General features: G+C 44.7%; 1 protein-coding gene and 1 long non-coding RNA gene across 3 annotated transcripts in view; one reads left to right on the top strand and one right to left on the bottom strand.

The window, feature by feature from the left end:
• Positions 1-16,348, bottom strand: part of LOC134023037 (uncharacterized) — a 258,879-nt gene that overhangs the window by 133,213 nt on the left and 109,318 nt on the right. The gene's annotated exons all lie outside the window — the stretch shown is intronic.
• LOC134023012 (collagen alpha-2(VI) chain-like) lies at positions 4,383-14,941 on the top strand. Of its 2 annotated transcripts, none has more exons than XM_062464805.1 (30): positions 4,383-4,474; positions 5,105-5,262; positions 5,633-6,267; positions 6,495-6,515; positions 6,597-6,662; positions 6,752-6,805; positions 6,908-6,952; positions 7,059-7,085; positions 7,242-7,268; positions 7,364-7,408; positions 7,682-7,735; positions 7,943-8,005; positions 8,143-8,205; positions 8,359-8,412; positions 10,466-10,501; positions 10,584-10,646; positions 10,740-10,802; positions 10,880-10,942; positions 11,033-11,095; positions 11,611-11,661; positions 11,748-11,783; positions 11,909-11,971; positions 12,052-12,114; positions 12,257-12,292; positions 12,426-12,471; positions 12,568-12,720; positions 12,895-13,097; positions 13,298-13,541; positions 13,660-13,698; positions 13,832-14,941. In XM_062464805.1, the coding sequence occupies exons 2-30, from the start codon at positions 5,157-5,159 to the stop codon at positions 14,437-14,439; spliced, it is 3,090 nt and encodes a 1,029-aa protein (XP_062320789.1). In that variant the 5' UTR covers positions 4,383-4,474; positions 5,105-5,156; the 3' UTR covers positions 14,440-14,941. The 2 variants fall into 2 exon arrangements, with proteins under 2 accessions (XP_062320789.1, XP_062320790.1); XM_062464806.1 differs by having other exon boundaries at positions 4,459-4,509.

The following is a 16,348-nucleotide window of genomic DNA, read 5'->3' as shown; positions in this document are numbered from 1 at the left end:
AAAATAATTATTCTATGGGGTTGGGGAATGGACAGTAAGGTGGGAAGAAAAGTGACACCATTCTGGGATGGGCTACAAACCACTCGGTGACTGCACGGGAGTGGTGAAATGCCACATTGTCCCATACAAATGTTGGCTTATTTCTTCTCTCTGCATCCCTTTCCTCACCTAGCACAACCCTTCCGTAGAGATCATTTTATAGCATTTAATTTTTTGATTCGAAATATATATTTCATTACAATATTACTGTAGAAATGTAGCAAATTTCTGTCTTATTCAGTTTTGTATTATGTTATTGTTTTGAACTGAAGTTTAACAGTTTTGAAAACAGTATGTAAGCATGTGCAAATTGGCCTGTAGGTACATAGAGTTTTGGCAGTTGTTGTGTCGAAGTGAGAAAAGAATGAATGTAATTTGAAAGATGTAGTCATTGAATGCATTTTGTGCCAAAGCAATGATAAATGATCTACAGTTTAGCCCACATGTACTTCTGTTGTGCTCACTGTGTGAAGAGTTTTGAAAACGTGAAAGTATTGAGAAATGTGTCCTAGCGACTGTAAAACACTGCAATAGATGAAAATAGCAAATGTCAAAAAGTCAAATCAAATGCAACAAATGTTTAATTAATGATTAATAATTAATGTGGATTACAGAGTAGTGGGAAACTGATGGCAATCCATTCTTCACAGAAGATGCAGCTGCATTCATGGAGATGATGTTCTCTGCATGAGAGATTCCACCTTTGGTCTTCTCACCCACAGTGCAATCCTTAAAAAGAAAAGAAAATCCTTTCAGATGAACTTCTACTCTATGTGCTCAGAGCTCCAGGACACCATTGGTAACCAACATGGTACGCACACTATATGTTTATTATGAATGTAACCATGTTTACGTAATAACAACTGCGAAGATCAACTTACAGGTTTTACTTTCTTTCCTCTGCCTCTCCTGAAAGCTCTCCTGACAGCTCTCCCGTAAGCCCTCATGAGGCCACAGAAACATCCTCCTCCCTTCATCTTCGCTTTATGCCTGGAAGCACCTATGGAGCCACCATGGCTCTTTGAAGAAACAGCCGTTTCTGGTTGAAGCTCTGGTTGGAGCTGGGTATCTGTGATAGGCTGGACCAGGCTGGCAACACTGCAGACTTTCTTCAAGACCTTCTCATCCTCCTTCATCTCAAGAAGGACTTTCAGGCTGGCTGCATGTTGAAGGACCTTGGGGTGAGGCTGGTCCTGGTAAAGCCTGGAGTAATGGCCATGAATACAAACGGAAGAGAAGGCATACCATTAATATCAGAAAATATCAATTATTAATACTAATATCAAATATCAGGTTACCTAAGCTCATAAGTACAAAATATTTGGATACAATGATACTAAAAAGAGTAAAGGACTGTGACTTACATGATCTGCTTGTCTTTCTCTTTCATGTCCAGCAGCAACTGTACGTCAGTGGTAGGCTGATGCCTACTGGAAGTATTCATCACAACCTTGATTTGCTCACCAGCCAGCTTCAAGAAGGTCTTGGTGACCACGATTCCCCGGAGACCATCAACAGGCTTCGTCAGGCTGGTCTCAGCAGCAGGGTGGTGTAGCGGGGTTTGCTCGTTTAAAGATAGAAATACTTAATTTATCATAAAGTCTGGGGCACCACCCTAATATTGGTTTAGGACATTAGGGAATCCTATGTTTAATATGTAATAATCAGTCTCATCTTTAGGAATGAATTCGTTCTAAGAGTAGAGCCAATCGTAACATCAGTGAACACGCACGTCAAAATATCTTTACAATGAATTTATTCAAGTAAGGTAAACAGATCTTATGAAAAGTTGGATTATGGGTTTGATATGAGAGATTGGTTTCAATGAACAGAATGAAATGGTCTAACTTAAAGAAAGGCAGAAATTGTACAGTCAGTGATTACATCCTTACAAATCATAAACAGAGCTCACGCCAATGCCATGTCGAGGAGGAAAGAGCGTTAGCCATAGTTACGTTTGATCAGGGGTTGATCAATGATGTTGAGGGCGGTTTGCGCCAAAGGTCCATTTGAAGAATCTGAAGTCACAGCGCGGCTGCGCTGGGTCATGTGACTGAGTCTGCGGGATCTCAGTGAAGTCGCATTTGGAATTGCGTTTTTGGTTCTTCTGTTGAAACGTCCCGATAGTGACGCGTTCACTATGAAGTTGAATCTCAGGAGAATCTTGGCGACGTCCTTTGGAACGCCAATCCTGATGGCGTTCATGCCATGGTCGGTTTCGCTGGAGTTTTTTTGATGGTCATCTTAGGGCTTTATACAGTTCGAGGGAGGACCCGTCTGGGGTCAGATGTGGATTGGGGGAAGCTGGGTTCTCAACTCCCCCCTCCTTCCTTCACACCTACCAAAGGTGTGATCTGATCTCTGGCTGATCATTCGATGGTTCAAATATTGTTCTGGACATCTTGGTACAGTTACAAAATATAGTTGAATGATTGTTTTATTATGATAGCTTCGTGTAGATACCAAGAATGACGTGGTTATCTTTCAGGAAGAAGGAGTTGTTACTAGAATCAAGATTTCAGTGAACACAACATTAAAACAAAGTAACAAACATAACACAAATATCCCTCTCATAATTCTCCACCTTGTACTCTTGTGGTAAAGTCTCAAGAACTTTCCTCAAAAGTTCTGATCAAGGTATGTTCTTTGTTCAAATCGCCGCCGAAACGGATAGCAAATGGTCGCTGGAGACGTGTTGTCTAAATCAGGCCCTTTGAAGCTTGCAAGCTAGCAGGAGGGCTGATTTGGTAGATTGGGGAGGTCCCCCCCCCATTCTATGGTTCCTTTGCATCGGCGTTTGGTGGGTAATCAGCATACTGAGGGTGTCACAAGGGCTGATTCTGATGTGATTGAATCACTCTTCAGGTGTGGCAAGATGTTGGCTCCGTGTGGTCTTGTGGACCTCACTACAGTGGTGATCCTCACAGGTGTCTGGAGTTTAAGCTGGGACATAACCTTGGCCACATTCATCTGGGAGGCACGGAAAGCGGCCATTGCCTGATTGATCTTGGAATGCAGAGCCAGTGGAGACCCCAGCAGATGGATCACCTCATAATTTTCCATCTCCAGGAACATACCGGTGAGCTTTTCAGTTAGGCATGGTTGAACCTTCGGGATGAGGCTAATGAGCTCTCCCAGCTTAGGCTTCTGGTAGTGCAGAGGAGTGGAGGCCAGTGTGGAGGCTGTCAGAAGCTCCTTGCCCCACACATAAGCAACAGGCTAATGGAGGAGAGAGGGACACACAATTTAAAATACACCTTTACATACAATACACACAATCCTAGTGCTGCCACAATGTGAAACTGTAATACAACTGTAATACATATCAAAAGTCATTTTACAAAAGCCAGTACTGTAATTACCTGCTGCAGTGTTTCCTTTAGGATTTTTTTTAGCAGTGGGGTTAGGTCTGTCCGAACAACAATGATCTTGACATATAGGCTTTGTTTAAGATTTTGTGGAGAAAAGGGAAGCTAACGGTGGCTAATGAGCTACCCACCCTCAGAAACATCCCTAACGTCACGAACACACGCGTGACTACCATAAACACGTGTTAACACTTCTATCTGAAGTAAAGTAGGACAACGTCTTTATGTCTCCAGGTGCCATGGTGGATCCTAGTATCGGAGTTCCATTGATGTTGGCTTTTAATAGTTCTCATGCCTACGCTGAACTCAGAGTGGACGTACTTGTTGTAGGACATAGTTGATTTTACAAAATCAAATCACCTTTATGGAACGGAAAAGTCTGAGTTTTTAGGGTAAATCAACTCAGAGTTCAGGGTTAGTTTCACAGTTTGTTGAACATATATCTATTATGTACATCTTACAAGAGCTTCATTCTAGTCTTTGGTAAAGTAATATAACATATTATTTGATTCTGAAGGCTGCTTTGACACAGTGTGACTAGTAGATGTGGTTGTGTTCATCTTACCGAGCCAAGAGAACACATTACCAATATATTAATGTTTGGTTACTTCTTCTGGCTACAGATATTGCATTTCAGTGCCTGTACAACAGGATAGAAATAAAAACATATTCTCATGCTTGATGTCCACCAAGACAAAACATGTGATCAGCCATTTGTTCATAATTGTTTTAGTAATTTTTCCCCTTTATTTCTATAATTTCATCATGTTAATTAAGGAAGTTTACTGTGTCAGCCTATGTCTGTCAATGCGCTTCTTGCTTTACCGTTTAAGCCAAATCTCTCACTTGCCTGTCTGGAGTACTGCAGCGACATGTCTAGCCCCTGCTTCCCCAGCTGCACTAAGAGGACTAGATGTGATGTGTGCCATGTTGATTCAGTTCACTCATCCACTAAGCCCCTGTGGAGGTGCATGGCACGTCTCGACAGGTCTGTAGGAAGACATACCTTCATCTGAAAGTGGAAGGACTGTCACTGGGACTACGTTTGAGGAACATACAGCATCAAGGTAATCTGATGGAGATTTAAGATTGACTACTTCAAGTCAGTTCCATGTATGTGTTTGTTGCTTGTATTCATCTCAGGGTGAGGGACAAGTGACTACTTCTCACACAGGAAAACTGGTCCACACTCTTAGTAATTTTTTGTTCATGTCATGATGACAGAATGCAGTAGTTTATATAAATTACCTAAAGGGTTATAGAGAATTGCACCAAAACCTTAAATTGAACACTTACCTTTTGGCAGAGACTGCTGCAGTAACGGTAAGCTACATGGGGATAGCAGACCTGTGCTCTCTCACTTTGAGCTTAGTAAAGCAACTTAGCAGTTTTAGATAATCTTTTGTGTCACTTTTTTGATGTTCCATTCAAGGCACTTAATAGATGTATCATTCAAAAGTTATCTTGCAGAGAGTATTTATATATTACTCTGTAATATTTTAAATATTTGCTTTAGGCATATTTTCTCAGTAAACTTCTTAATGTTTTTTGTGGACACATTTCCATTGCCTGCTTAGGGTCTGTCTCAATTCTATACCATTCAGCAGTATACGAGTATTCACTACATTACATGGACTTAAATGCCAAAAGAAGTGTAAGAAATGTGTTTGAAGGCCAATTTTTCCTTTACAATCAAGTCTTGTTTAGATTGGACCTGCTACCGCATTGACCCACCTGTCACCTGGCATCATGAGATTGGTTCTGAGAGCAGGGGTCCTGCTTCTGGGGGCCCTCCATCTGTTGGCTCAGGACCCGGATTATGACGACATGGTTATCAGGCCCAGAGACATCCTTGGTGAGGCCAAGAGAAAGGTTTCTGGGCTGGCTGATGGTGCTGACAATCAGTCAACAAGCAATGCCACTTTACACTTTAACATGACTAACATAACATGACTGTTCAACATAATACCTTATAATTAATATATGTGTGTTTGCAAACAGTAATATATTTGCTTTGTGTAGTCCTACATTGGGTTTATTTTGAGAAGCCCTACAGATGGACTGTAGACTTGTAGATGCTCCAATAACTATCAATAACCCTATCTATTCAATAACCATACCTGTTGATTGTTGTAGTATAATTGTTGAACATGTGTATAAATACATATGGCACTTTTAAAATATAAATATACAGCAGTAACATATTTATTTATGCTTTTGGTCAGATGCCAGCGGCCTGTGCCCGGTGAACGTGTACTTTGCCATAGACACCTCAGAGAGCGTGGCTCTGAAGGAGCAACCCTGGGGAAACCTGGTGGAGGAGCTTAAAATATTCATTAAACTGCTCGTGGAGAAGCTGGATAGGTCCCACACATCCACGTCTGTCACCCCCTCCCCATCTTCTGCCTTAGGCTCCAGCAAGATCCGCTGGGCTTATGGCGGCCTGCACTTCTCAGACCGCGTGGAGATCTTCAGCAACGTTGAGACCGATACTCAGATGTTTCTGTCACGGCTACAGCTTGTTCGTTATATCGGTCGGGGTACTCACCTCGACTGCGCCTTAAGAAATATGACGGATCGAGTGCGTTTTGCCGGTCGCAATAAGAGACCAAGGTTGCAGTATGCCGTGGTGCTGACAGACGGATACATCACAGGAAGCCCTTGCGGTGGGGTCCAGCAGGCCGCAGAGGAAGCCAAGGGGGCGGGCATGAAGATATTTGTGGTGGCTACGGACAAGGAGACAGTGGAGAACGAGTTAAAACAGATTGCTAGTCCACCTATGGAGGTGTACAGGAGAGACTACCTGGCATATCCCAGCATCCCCCGTAAGGCAGCAGTAAACAGCATAGCTGAGAGCATAGTAAGTCCATATTGGGGCCTTTGTGAGTTCAAATAGTGGCACTAGTACTAAATCAATGCCAGTTCAATGCCACTGCAGTACCTCTATACATGCTTGTTAGATAGCCTGGGACTCAAAACAGCAGCCTTGCTGGTCCATCGCCTTAGTGTGAGAGTGGAGCACCAACATGGATGCATGTTTCATTAGACATCAGTTTGTGCTTGACTTACTGTAATTTCTTTGCCCAGGTGAAACATGCCGAATATGAGGTAAGTAAAACGATGGTTAATTAGCACTTAGTCTGAACACTGAAAACCTACTGTATTTGAAAACCCTGTGGTTTTCACCAGTGCCAGGTACCTATGTGTGTCCAAAGAGATGGATTTCCTGGTGAAAAGGGGTATAAAGGAATGAAGGTAAGCAAGCTTTTACCATGTAATTCTTGATGTACTGTATATTTTCAATAGAGTTAGAATGAGCAGACAGATGATCCTTTTGTCCGTAGGGCGAGAAGGGAACTGCGGGTGCAATCGGAGACCCTGGTCTCCCTGGACAACAGGTAAGATCAACCTTAGCAGTGCTACAGCTGATCTGGCAACTTGAACCGTGAAAGATACTCATGATATAATTATTGACTTGTGGTTGAAATATGTTTTCACAGGGGGACCTTGGTGTTGAGGGACCAATTGGTTTGCCTGGTCCAAAGGTGAGAAGGCACAGAGTACTGAATGATAGAACTATACTGAATTCATTCATGTGTTGCTTTATTAGAGCAATTTCTCATACATGGGGAATGTTTACTCTTTCTACAGGGATCTCCTGGACTAAAAGGAGAAAAGGTAAGACCTTGAAGAGGTTGCAGACTACGCTGACCTCCCCTGAGATTTGATCTAGTTCTGAAATTGTCCCGAATTTCACCTAAAGTGCTACTGAGGCCGTTGAAGTCATTCAATAATATTGCTTTCTTATTGTTAAATTGTTATTCTGTTTGACAGGGGGATTTTGGAACTTCTGGGACAAAGGTACATAGTTCTATCTTCAGCCTCTTGGTTTAGTTGTTGGTGTGTTACATTGTTGTTATCTGTCATACTGATGGACTCAACGTGATCTTTTTTAGGGTCAAAATGGAGCTGCTGGGTATGATGGCATTGATGGAGAAAAGGTTTGTCTCCTTTTCATCTGTTTTTGAGAGCACCTGTACAAGCCTGAATCAAAGATTTGGTCAGAGGCATATGGGGTCCTTTGTTTGCATCAGTGTTATCTTTTTTACATTTTGGAATTGAAAGCCAGTAGACCCTCCAGCACCCAAAATAGTAGGCTTATTAGTGTGCATGTTACCTCTAGTTCTGCTAAATATGTTTATGTCAGCTCATGTACTCTACACGCTCCAGTGATTATCTTATCTGACAAGAGAAAACACTTTTATCTTTTGCAGGGAAAAACTGGCACCATGGGTACGCCTGGATGTAAAGGACACCCTGGCATGCAAGTAAGATGTGAAACATCTCAACAAGCATTTCTCTTGCCAGGATGACATGACTGTACTGTATGCCTCAGCCTGTAGTTTATTAGACATTGAATAGGGAATCTGTTACAGACAATGGCTTAATCAGTGAGTATTTATCTTAATCTAAGTCTGGGAGAAACAGTGTCAATGATATCAATACACTTTTATTTCACTTTTATTTCGCCTTAGGGAGATCCAGGTTCTCCTGGGGACTTTGGGGTCAAAGGTGAAGCAGGAACAACAGGTGAACAGGTCTGTGGTGTCCTTCACTTCCATGAATAAAGCACCTCAATACATTTTTGATAATTTTCACAATGACTGTACTTTTGAAAATAACTTTTGTCTTGTTTGAATTTTTGTGTGGTTGTGTTGTATTGTGTTGTGGACAGGGTGTTGCTGGACGGAGTGGGAGACCAGGAGCTCAGGGGGATCGTGGCAGGCCGGGGAGAAAAGTTTGACATCATCAGAACATTATTAAACATTGACAAAGAGGATTCTCATGATCACACATACATATTCATTTTCACACATATATACATATTCAATATACTGTATATTCCAACAGTATCAATGCATCTCGGAAACACAGACTCAATTTGTTGCAGGGTATCTCTGGCTATGCAGGAAACCCAGGTCTGTTTGGAAGAAAAGGAGCGAAGGTAGAGTAACTCTCTCTTTAAATGTATTTGGCTGATTAACTACATTCTCTCATTCTCATACAAAATTCCTGAACGGAAAGACAGAGGGGCAGAACCTAGGGAAAGAGCATGACTTATCAGAATGAACCCTTGGAAATTACAGAAGATGATGTGTGTCTGTTGTGGTATAGCACAGAGTGGACCCAAACCCAGCACAGATACAGAGGCAGGAGTAAGTCTGAGGTGATTTCATTGGGGGCGTAGGCTGGAGGTTGAGAGGCGGCAGGCAGATGAGAAAACAGGACTGTGAACTAGCGGGTCGGCAGGCAGGCAGGCAACAGGCACACTGTGTATGATCCTGGGCACAAGAAGAACAGGTTAGTGAATGAAAAATAGTTAAAGTAGTACTTGACTGATCTTGAAGCACATACTACCATGGTATCTGTGACAATGATCTGACGAGGAGGGGTTGGAAAGCCAGGGTTGAAGAACAGCAGGAAAATGAGGTAATGGGTGACAGGTGTGGAAGTTTTAGGCAAGACAGCACACAAACACAGGAGAACCAGCAGAGGGTGTAAAAGGGACAGGGACTAGTCAACTGCAGTGGCCGTAACAGTGTCTGTGTGTGTTCTTGTGTCGCCACTTCCTGGTCTTGTGTGTCACACTGCATTATTAATAAATGTGTCTTTGTCTTAACCCATTTTTGGACGGCCTGTCTGACTTCATAGAGACACAGAAGGAGGAAACAGAATACTTACTTACTTCATATTTTACCACAGAAATAAAATTATTTCTCATATAAATTATGGGTGTTAAATAAGTCTGAAAAATATAATATATTCAGATAGAGAGAACTGAGATGTCGTCTTAACCCTGGTATCTTTAAAGGTAGGTTATGTATCATTCAATATGACACATTTACATGTTCTTTTTGTAGATGCAGATGACAGTAGAGTTCAATGTCATCGTCAAGTTTTTACAGTAAAAAAAAAATGCTTACACACAAATTACTTACTTTTCACACAATTTCTGACACTCAAACACCAGAACCACACCTCAAATCTGCAAAACCATAGGCTATGCACATTTTGGGCCTTTGACCCAGTTTTCAATTTCTTAAAACACTTTTTGCAAAACACAACACACAATTCTCCACGTAACACACAAAATTCTAACAGGAAGCATCTTGATTTCCTTTTTCAAACACAACCAATCAAAATGCCACACTAATTCATCAGTGCCTTACACTACCTCCTCACATGTGCAAACACTCATTGCTTTACTCAACACCAACCAATCATGGCTTTAGAATAGGCCTATAAATAGCCTAATTTGGGTTGAAAGGCTAGTGGTGGGTATAATTTGAACCTTTACTGTAGAAATGATAACAGGTATATAACAATATACTGTAATATACACATGTTCTAATGTACACATAATATCGGTTTCAGCACAACACACGGTATACACAAACATATATTTTAGCACCCATGCATCCATTGACTGCAGTGCACTGCTTGATTGGTCACAGTCTGGTGGATTACTGTATCATACCGTGCAACAGTACAGTGACTGTAAAAAGACATTCTGACAATATTGTAGAAAATAGTATATATTACTGTATGCTACAGTTCATGGCACACACAGACACACCATTCCGTAATCACCTTTTTCAAAATTAGGTTTGGTTTCTGTCCTACTACACTCTTTCTTTTGTACTGTGTAATACTGTATTCACAACCACAAATGCTTATAGTAAAAAATAAGTTTGGTTTCAATCTTGTTTTCGTGTTTACCATGAATTTTTCATCATCTCTGCCATTTACTTTCAATCTTGTACAGAAATGTACAAAGGAGCTCATGAAAGAAGAGCTTTAGGTTTTGAATAACTGTGTGTATATGATATATCCAAAAATGTAATATAATGGCAAAAGTGTTTGCAACATGAGACAAATGTGTGCTTTTGAGACGTGTTTGTGATATTTTCATTTTGCAAGAGAAGCGGTTGGTTAGATCACCACTACATATGATCAAGAGGTCCATTCCACCTTTAACAACAATGTATGTCCCATAGGGCCAGCCTGGACCTGCAGGGGCTCCAGGAGATGATGTAAGTGCTAGATGGATGATAGTCATCTTTGGTTGCAACAGCTTTTATCGTACTTGTTTAATTTGAAGGTCCTGTTTTCCAGGGCATCAGAGGGGATAGTGGAGATGCTGGTCCACGGGGGAGGACAGGCAGAAAAGGAGCCAAGGTACTCGCACAATCCAGATTCAATTTACAGCCACAAATAATGTCTATGATTATATACACCATAGTTTGTTTTCACTGTCTGGTTTACTTTCAGGGAGAGCTAGGGCCAGAGGGTGAAAGGGGACTCACAGGAGACACTGGAGCAGCAGGCTCCACAGTGAGTCAACTTCTAATGAATCCCATAAAAAGCTACCTGTGAAGATGAGTCAAGTGAATCATTTTGTCTTTTGCCAGGGCGCCCCAGGTTTCCCAGGGGTCCGTGGTCCAGCAGGTGACAAAGGGGAGTTGGGAGCTCCGGTAAGCATCCATAGACCGTATAACTTCTCTCTGGCTATGTGGACAAGCTCTCCCACTAACAGTCCACTCAGTCTCTGTGTGCTTCTCCAGGGTTCTCAGGGACAGATAGGGGAATTTGGACCCAGAGGACATGCAGGGGGGCAAGGGGCAAAGGTGAGATGGTCTGGCGTACTCACCCACACTCCTCTTGGTCCTCTATAAGCATGAGACTTTTAAACCCACACTTTGCCAAAAGACAACCAGGATACTCTTGGTCAGATGGTAAACACCTGGTCTTGGTGAGTGACTGAGGTTTATCTCCGAAACAGCACCACTTTACCTTACTTACAGGTTCCAACAGGCGTCAGTATTGACACAAAAGAGGGAATGTTGAGGTAAGGGTACAGTAACATGGTTTGCAGAATCATACCCCCTTTGACAAACAGTGACAGTGAGTGGTAGAGGGAGATGACGGCTTTGTTGAGTGTTGCCATGCACGCTCTTACATCAATGACAAATCTTCCGTCACACACACAAATCCTCCATCTCAGAATGCAGAAGAGAGTTAGAGAAGTTTATCTAGCTATCAAAAGGGGGAAAAGGCTATTTTATCCAAAAGCTAGAGAGTTTTTTGTTGCCTCAAAAGATTATAAATAATACATGTTTTATGTCATTGTATTGCATTCAAGGGAGACAAAGGAAAAGATGGCTACAACTACGCAGGACCCAGAGGTGAACAGGTATTTATCTAAACCGATGATTTAATAAGCCCTGCTTTTGACTGTCGGCTCCGTCTTGAAACTCATTGCTTCTCCCACCTTCTCAGGGTGACAGAGGAGAACCTGGCTTACTTGGCTTGCCGGTAAACTGAAATGCTGCCTAAATTTAATACAGTTAATATACAGTATACCTCCCCCCCCCCAAAAAAAAATGTGATGCATCGTCACTGTAACTGCATGTATCTTTCCATAACATTGACCTGCACAGGGCTCCAGAGGGTACTATGGTGAGAAAGGAGAAGAAGGGTCCAAAGGAGGGACAGGAGAGCCAGTGAGTGTTGAAACGCAGAGTGGTGTAGGCGCAGAGAGTTCTGTTGATGTTGTTTGTGTAATTCCCTTACCTTCCCACAGGGAGAGCCAGGGCTTGAGGGGAATCCAGGAGACAGAGGGATAAGAGGTCCGCCTGGGTCTTCAGTGAGTGACTCACCATAGACATGCAAACCCGTATTCCAATGACGCACTCACATTGTAAATTGTCTATTCGACACCATTTGGCACAATTTTGTTACATAATAGCTCATTTTTGTTAGGTAATTGATTTTGCAATTGTCTGTAGGGATCCCCTGGCCCACGCGGGCGTTCAGCACTGACTGTAAGTAATGGACATTGTAGAGAATAGAATAACAACGGACTAATGTACAACAGGCAGGTGTAATAAACCACATGTATTACATATCCTCTTCTGGAGGAAAAGAATACTAAGCAATACCATCTTGGCTTGGCAGGAGTGTGAACTCATGGGACATGTAAGAGAAACATGTGGATGCTGTGGTAAGAAATGTTACTGTTAGTAACGACAACCAGATGTCCAATGCTTTGAATATAATACCCATAACAAGTTTCTAAGTGTTTCTGCATCTTTTGCAGACTGTGTGAAGATGTGTCCTCCTCTCGACCTGGTGTTTGTGATTGACAGCTCTGAGAGTATAGGAAAAACCAACTTCAGCCTAGCTAAGAACTTTGTTCTTAGTGTGGCAAACAGACTGGGGTCAATGGCCAAGAACAAAACTGATGTATCAGGTAAATACAAAATGTATTTTATTGTCTTTTCAAAGAAACCTGAGTTTAGCCTGATTTCCATTTACTATTTCCAAAAATCAAAGCTACCGTAATTTACAGTGCTTCTAAAGGAAACCAAATATAGATTATTTTTTAGGTTTAATTCTTTATTCTTGTTCTGTAATTGGATGGCAGGGTCCCGTTTTGGCGTGGTCCAGTATAGTCACTTCGGAGCTGTTCAGGCTATCCGGATGGATGACAAGACTGTGACCACTTTGACCTCCTTCAAGGTCAAGGTCAAGGCCTTGGAGTGGATTGCGGGAGGCACCTGGACCCCATCCGCCCTGAAGTACACCTACGACAACCTGATCGTCCCCGGGCGCAGGCCTGGCACCAAGGTACCCTCCCCTCTCTTCAAGGCTTCCGTAACACATTGGATAAAGGACACTTCTTTCTTTCTATGTCTACTCTGATTTCCTCCAGCATCTTTAAATGAAATTAATTAAGTGTGATAGACTTATCCACCTAATCGCTGCTGTGCTAATGTGATTTGAAGTTCAACATGATGTGATTTGGTTTGATGTTATTTTATCTGAAGGTAATGGCAATAGTCATCACGGATGGTCGGTACGACCCTAAGGATCTGGACAGTCTGGGGTCTCTGTGTGGCGGGGTGGATGTGTACGCTGTCGCCATAGGTGACATGTTCAAGACCGGAGCTGAGAGGCAGAACCTGGAGAGGATAGCCTGCAACATGACCGACCGGGTGAAGACCTTGAGCGTGTACGCAGAGCTGACAGCGGAAGACTTCCTGGAGGAGGTTGAACAGTTGCTTTGCCCAGGCAAGTCTACCGTCACAGATGTATGTCAACAAAAGCGAGGCTTTTCTTTGCTTTCTACCTTCACGTCACGGAATATGATGTATGGTTTTCAACCAATTCCTCATTTACACTTCTTCAGATCCAGAGACGATCTGTCCTGACCTGAAGTGTGCCCCGGGTAAGTACAACATTTGACTTTGGAATGCTGATCACACACGCTTCCTCACACATACCCCCCACACTCACAGACATAGACTGATTTATGAGGTAACACCTAATTACATAATCAACACAGCTGTGTTTTATCACAGATATAAATGTTGCTCCCCTGGTCCAGCGCCCTGTCGACATCCTGTTCTTTGTGGATGGCTCTGAGAGAACAGGGCCAGGAAACTTCCGGACCGTTCTGGGCTTCATCAACAGACTGGCCCAGGAAATCCCTCTGTCCAATGGGGACTCGGACGCAAAGGGGGCTCGCTTTGCTGTCCTGCAGATTGGAGGGGAACAAGACCCAGAAGTCCTTCTAGACTTCTCCTACAGTACCAGCAGCATCAGCTCCCTGGCCTTCCAGGCTGTGTACCGGGACTCCTCTGCCAGACTAGGAGGCGCCATCCTCTACGCTGCTAAGAACCTGGTCGTGAGCCCCGGAGGCCGGTTCAGAGGAGTCCGTAGAAATGCTGAGATATCTTTTGTGTTTGTCACCGACGGAATGGTGTCTGATAGGAACATGGTGCAGGCTGTGGACGCCATGAGGAAAGCCAACGTAGTCAGCATGGCAATTGCAGTGGGCCCTGAGGTAGATAGAGCCAGGCTTCTGCAGCTTACTTTAGGGGACACATCTCTCATCTTTAACCTGAAGAACTTTAAGGAAATGACTGCTCCAGGTGTGGTGAGGTCTATTGGTCGTTGTCTCGGTTAAGCAAAGTTGTTTTGTCTCTGCTGATCTTTGTCAAAAATGACAGTGCTATACTGACCTAGAAGGTATTAGTTTTTCTCAATCGCTTTGGCTCAAATCTCAAACGTAAGTACAATTGTTATTGCTCAAAAACTACATGCACATTGCTTGTTGTTCAAAACTGATGAGTTCATTTTCCGTGACTCTTCTAAACATTCTTTCATCGTGTGAGCCATCCATCACATGCAAAATAATTCATTCAATTATAAAAATCTGGCCGACACATGTATATTCCCTAAATATGTATAACATGGAATGTTTGTGATGTCTGCTAAATTGGCAAATTACCTGCAAGGTAACATGAAATACGAATCACAACCTAACAAATAAACCAAATCTTTTTATTGTTGCATGGATGTCAATTTGTGACAATTTTCTGTTCAGTATAACTTTACATGTCAGAAATATGTAAACAATTGACATGCAAATGTGAATTTTCTGTTTGCATGTGATGCATGTGATGCATCAAAATGTGTTACTGTATACATAAAAAGGATATTGTCACGTCGTGAGGTGGGGTTGGACCCAAACGCAGGGGAGACTGCAGGCATGGCAGAAACGAGGGTTTTATTCACAAAAACGGGAACAGATAGGGTACTCAGACAGGTATGGTAAGGACAAGACTGGACACAGAAACCTAAATACACAGAACCAAACGACACAGGTGGACACAATAACGCTAACGAGAACAGGTGAAGACAATGACAGGGAAACACTAGGGCAGGGCGAAAAACTGAAACCGGGGGGGGGGGCACGGCTGTGGCCGTGACAGTACCCCCCTCTCAAGGGACGTCACTGGACGTCCCACAAGGCCGGAGCAGGTCCGGGGGTCGACCTGGAGGCAGGGCAGAGGGTCGGGGCAGGTCCGGAGGTCGACCCGGAGGCAGGGCAGAGGGCCGGCGCAGGTCCGGGGACCGGCCTGGAGGCTGGGCAGAGGGTCGGGGCAGGTCCGGGGGTCGACCCGGAGGCAGGGCAGAAGGCCGGCGGCCGGAGCAGGTCCAGGGAACCACCCGGGGGCAGGGCAGGACGGGCACAGGCACAGGGGGCGCGGACGAGGGGGCGCCTGGGAGCGCGGACGAGGGGGCGTCTGGGAGCGCGGACGAGGGGGCGCCTGGGAGCGCGGACGAGGGGGCGCCTGGGAGCGCGGACGAGGGGGCGCCTGGGAGCGCGGACGAGGGGGCGCCTGGGAGCGCGGACGAGGGGGCGCCTGGGAGCGCGGGCACGGTGGCAGGCTGCGGCCAGGAGTCCTCGGGCGGAGGAGGTGGCGGCCAGCAGTCTTCAGGCGGAGGAGGTGGCCAGACGTCCTCTGGCGGAGGAGGCGGTGGCCGGGGCACAGGGCAGGACTGAGGCTGGGTCACAGGGCAGGACCGAGGCTGGGGTACAGGGCAGGACCGAGGCTGGGGTACAGGGCAGGACCGAGGCTGGGGTACAGGGCAGGACCGAGGCTGGGGTACAGGGCAGGACCGAGGCTGGGGTACAGGGCAGGACCGAGGCTGGGGCACAGGGCAGGACCGAGGCTGGGGCACAGGGCAGGACCGAGGCTGGGGCACAGGGCAGGACCGAGGCTGGGGTACACGGCAGGACCGAGGCTGGGGCACAGGGCAAGAACGAGGCAGGGGCACAGGGCAGGACCGAGGCTGGAGTACAGGGCAGGAACGGGGCTGGGTACCGGCGGCAGGCGGCCGAGACTCCCCGGCAGGAACAGCCTCGGTGCTCTGGGTGCTGGGCAGCACAACAAGGTTGTGCTGGGCCCTCCGCTGCAGGCTTCGGGGTCCACCAAAAGCAAGTCGGGTCCCTAGGAAACTCTCTGCTGGGTCCATTTGTGTTCTTGTCCTTCTGTCACGACGTGAGGTGGGGTTGGACCCAAACGCAG

Source organism: Osmerus eperlanus, chromosome 7 (genome assembly GCF_963692335.1).
Source record: "Osmerus eperlanus chromosome 7, fOsmEpe2.1, whole genome shotgun sequence".
Classification (NCBI taxonomy): domain Eukaryota; kingdom Metazoa; phylum Chordata; class Actinopteri; order Osmeriformes; family Osmeridae; genus Osmerus; species Osmerus eperlanus.
Note: the sequence above shows the minus strand (reverse complement) of the source record. Positions and strands in the feature narration are given on the sequence as shown.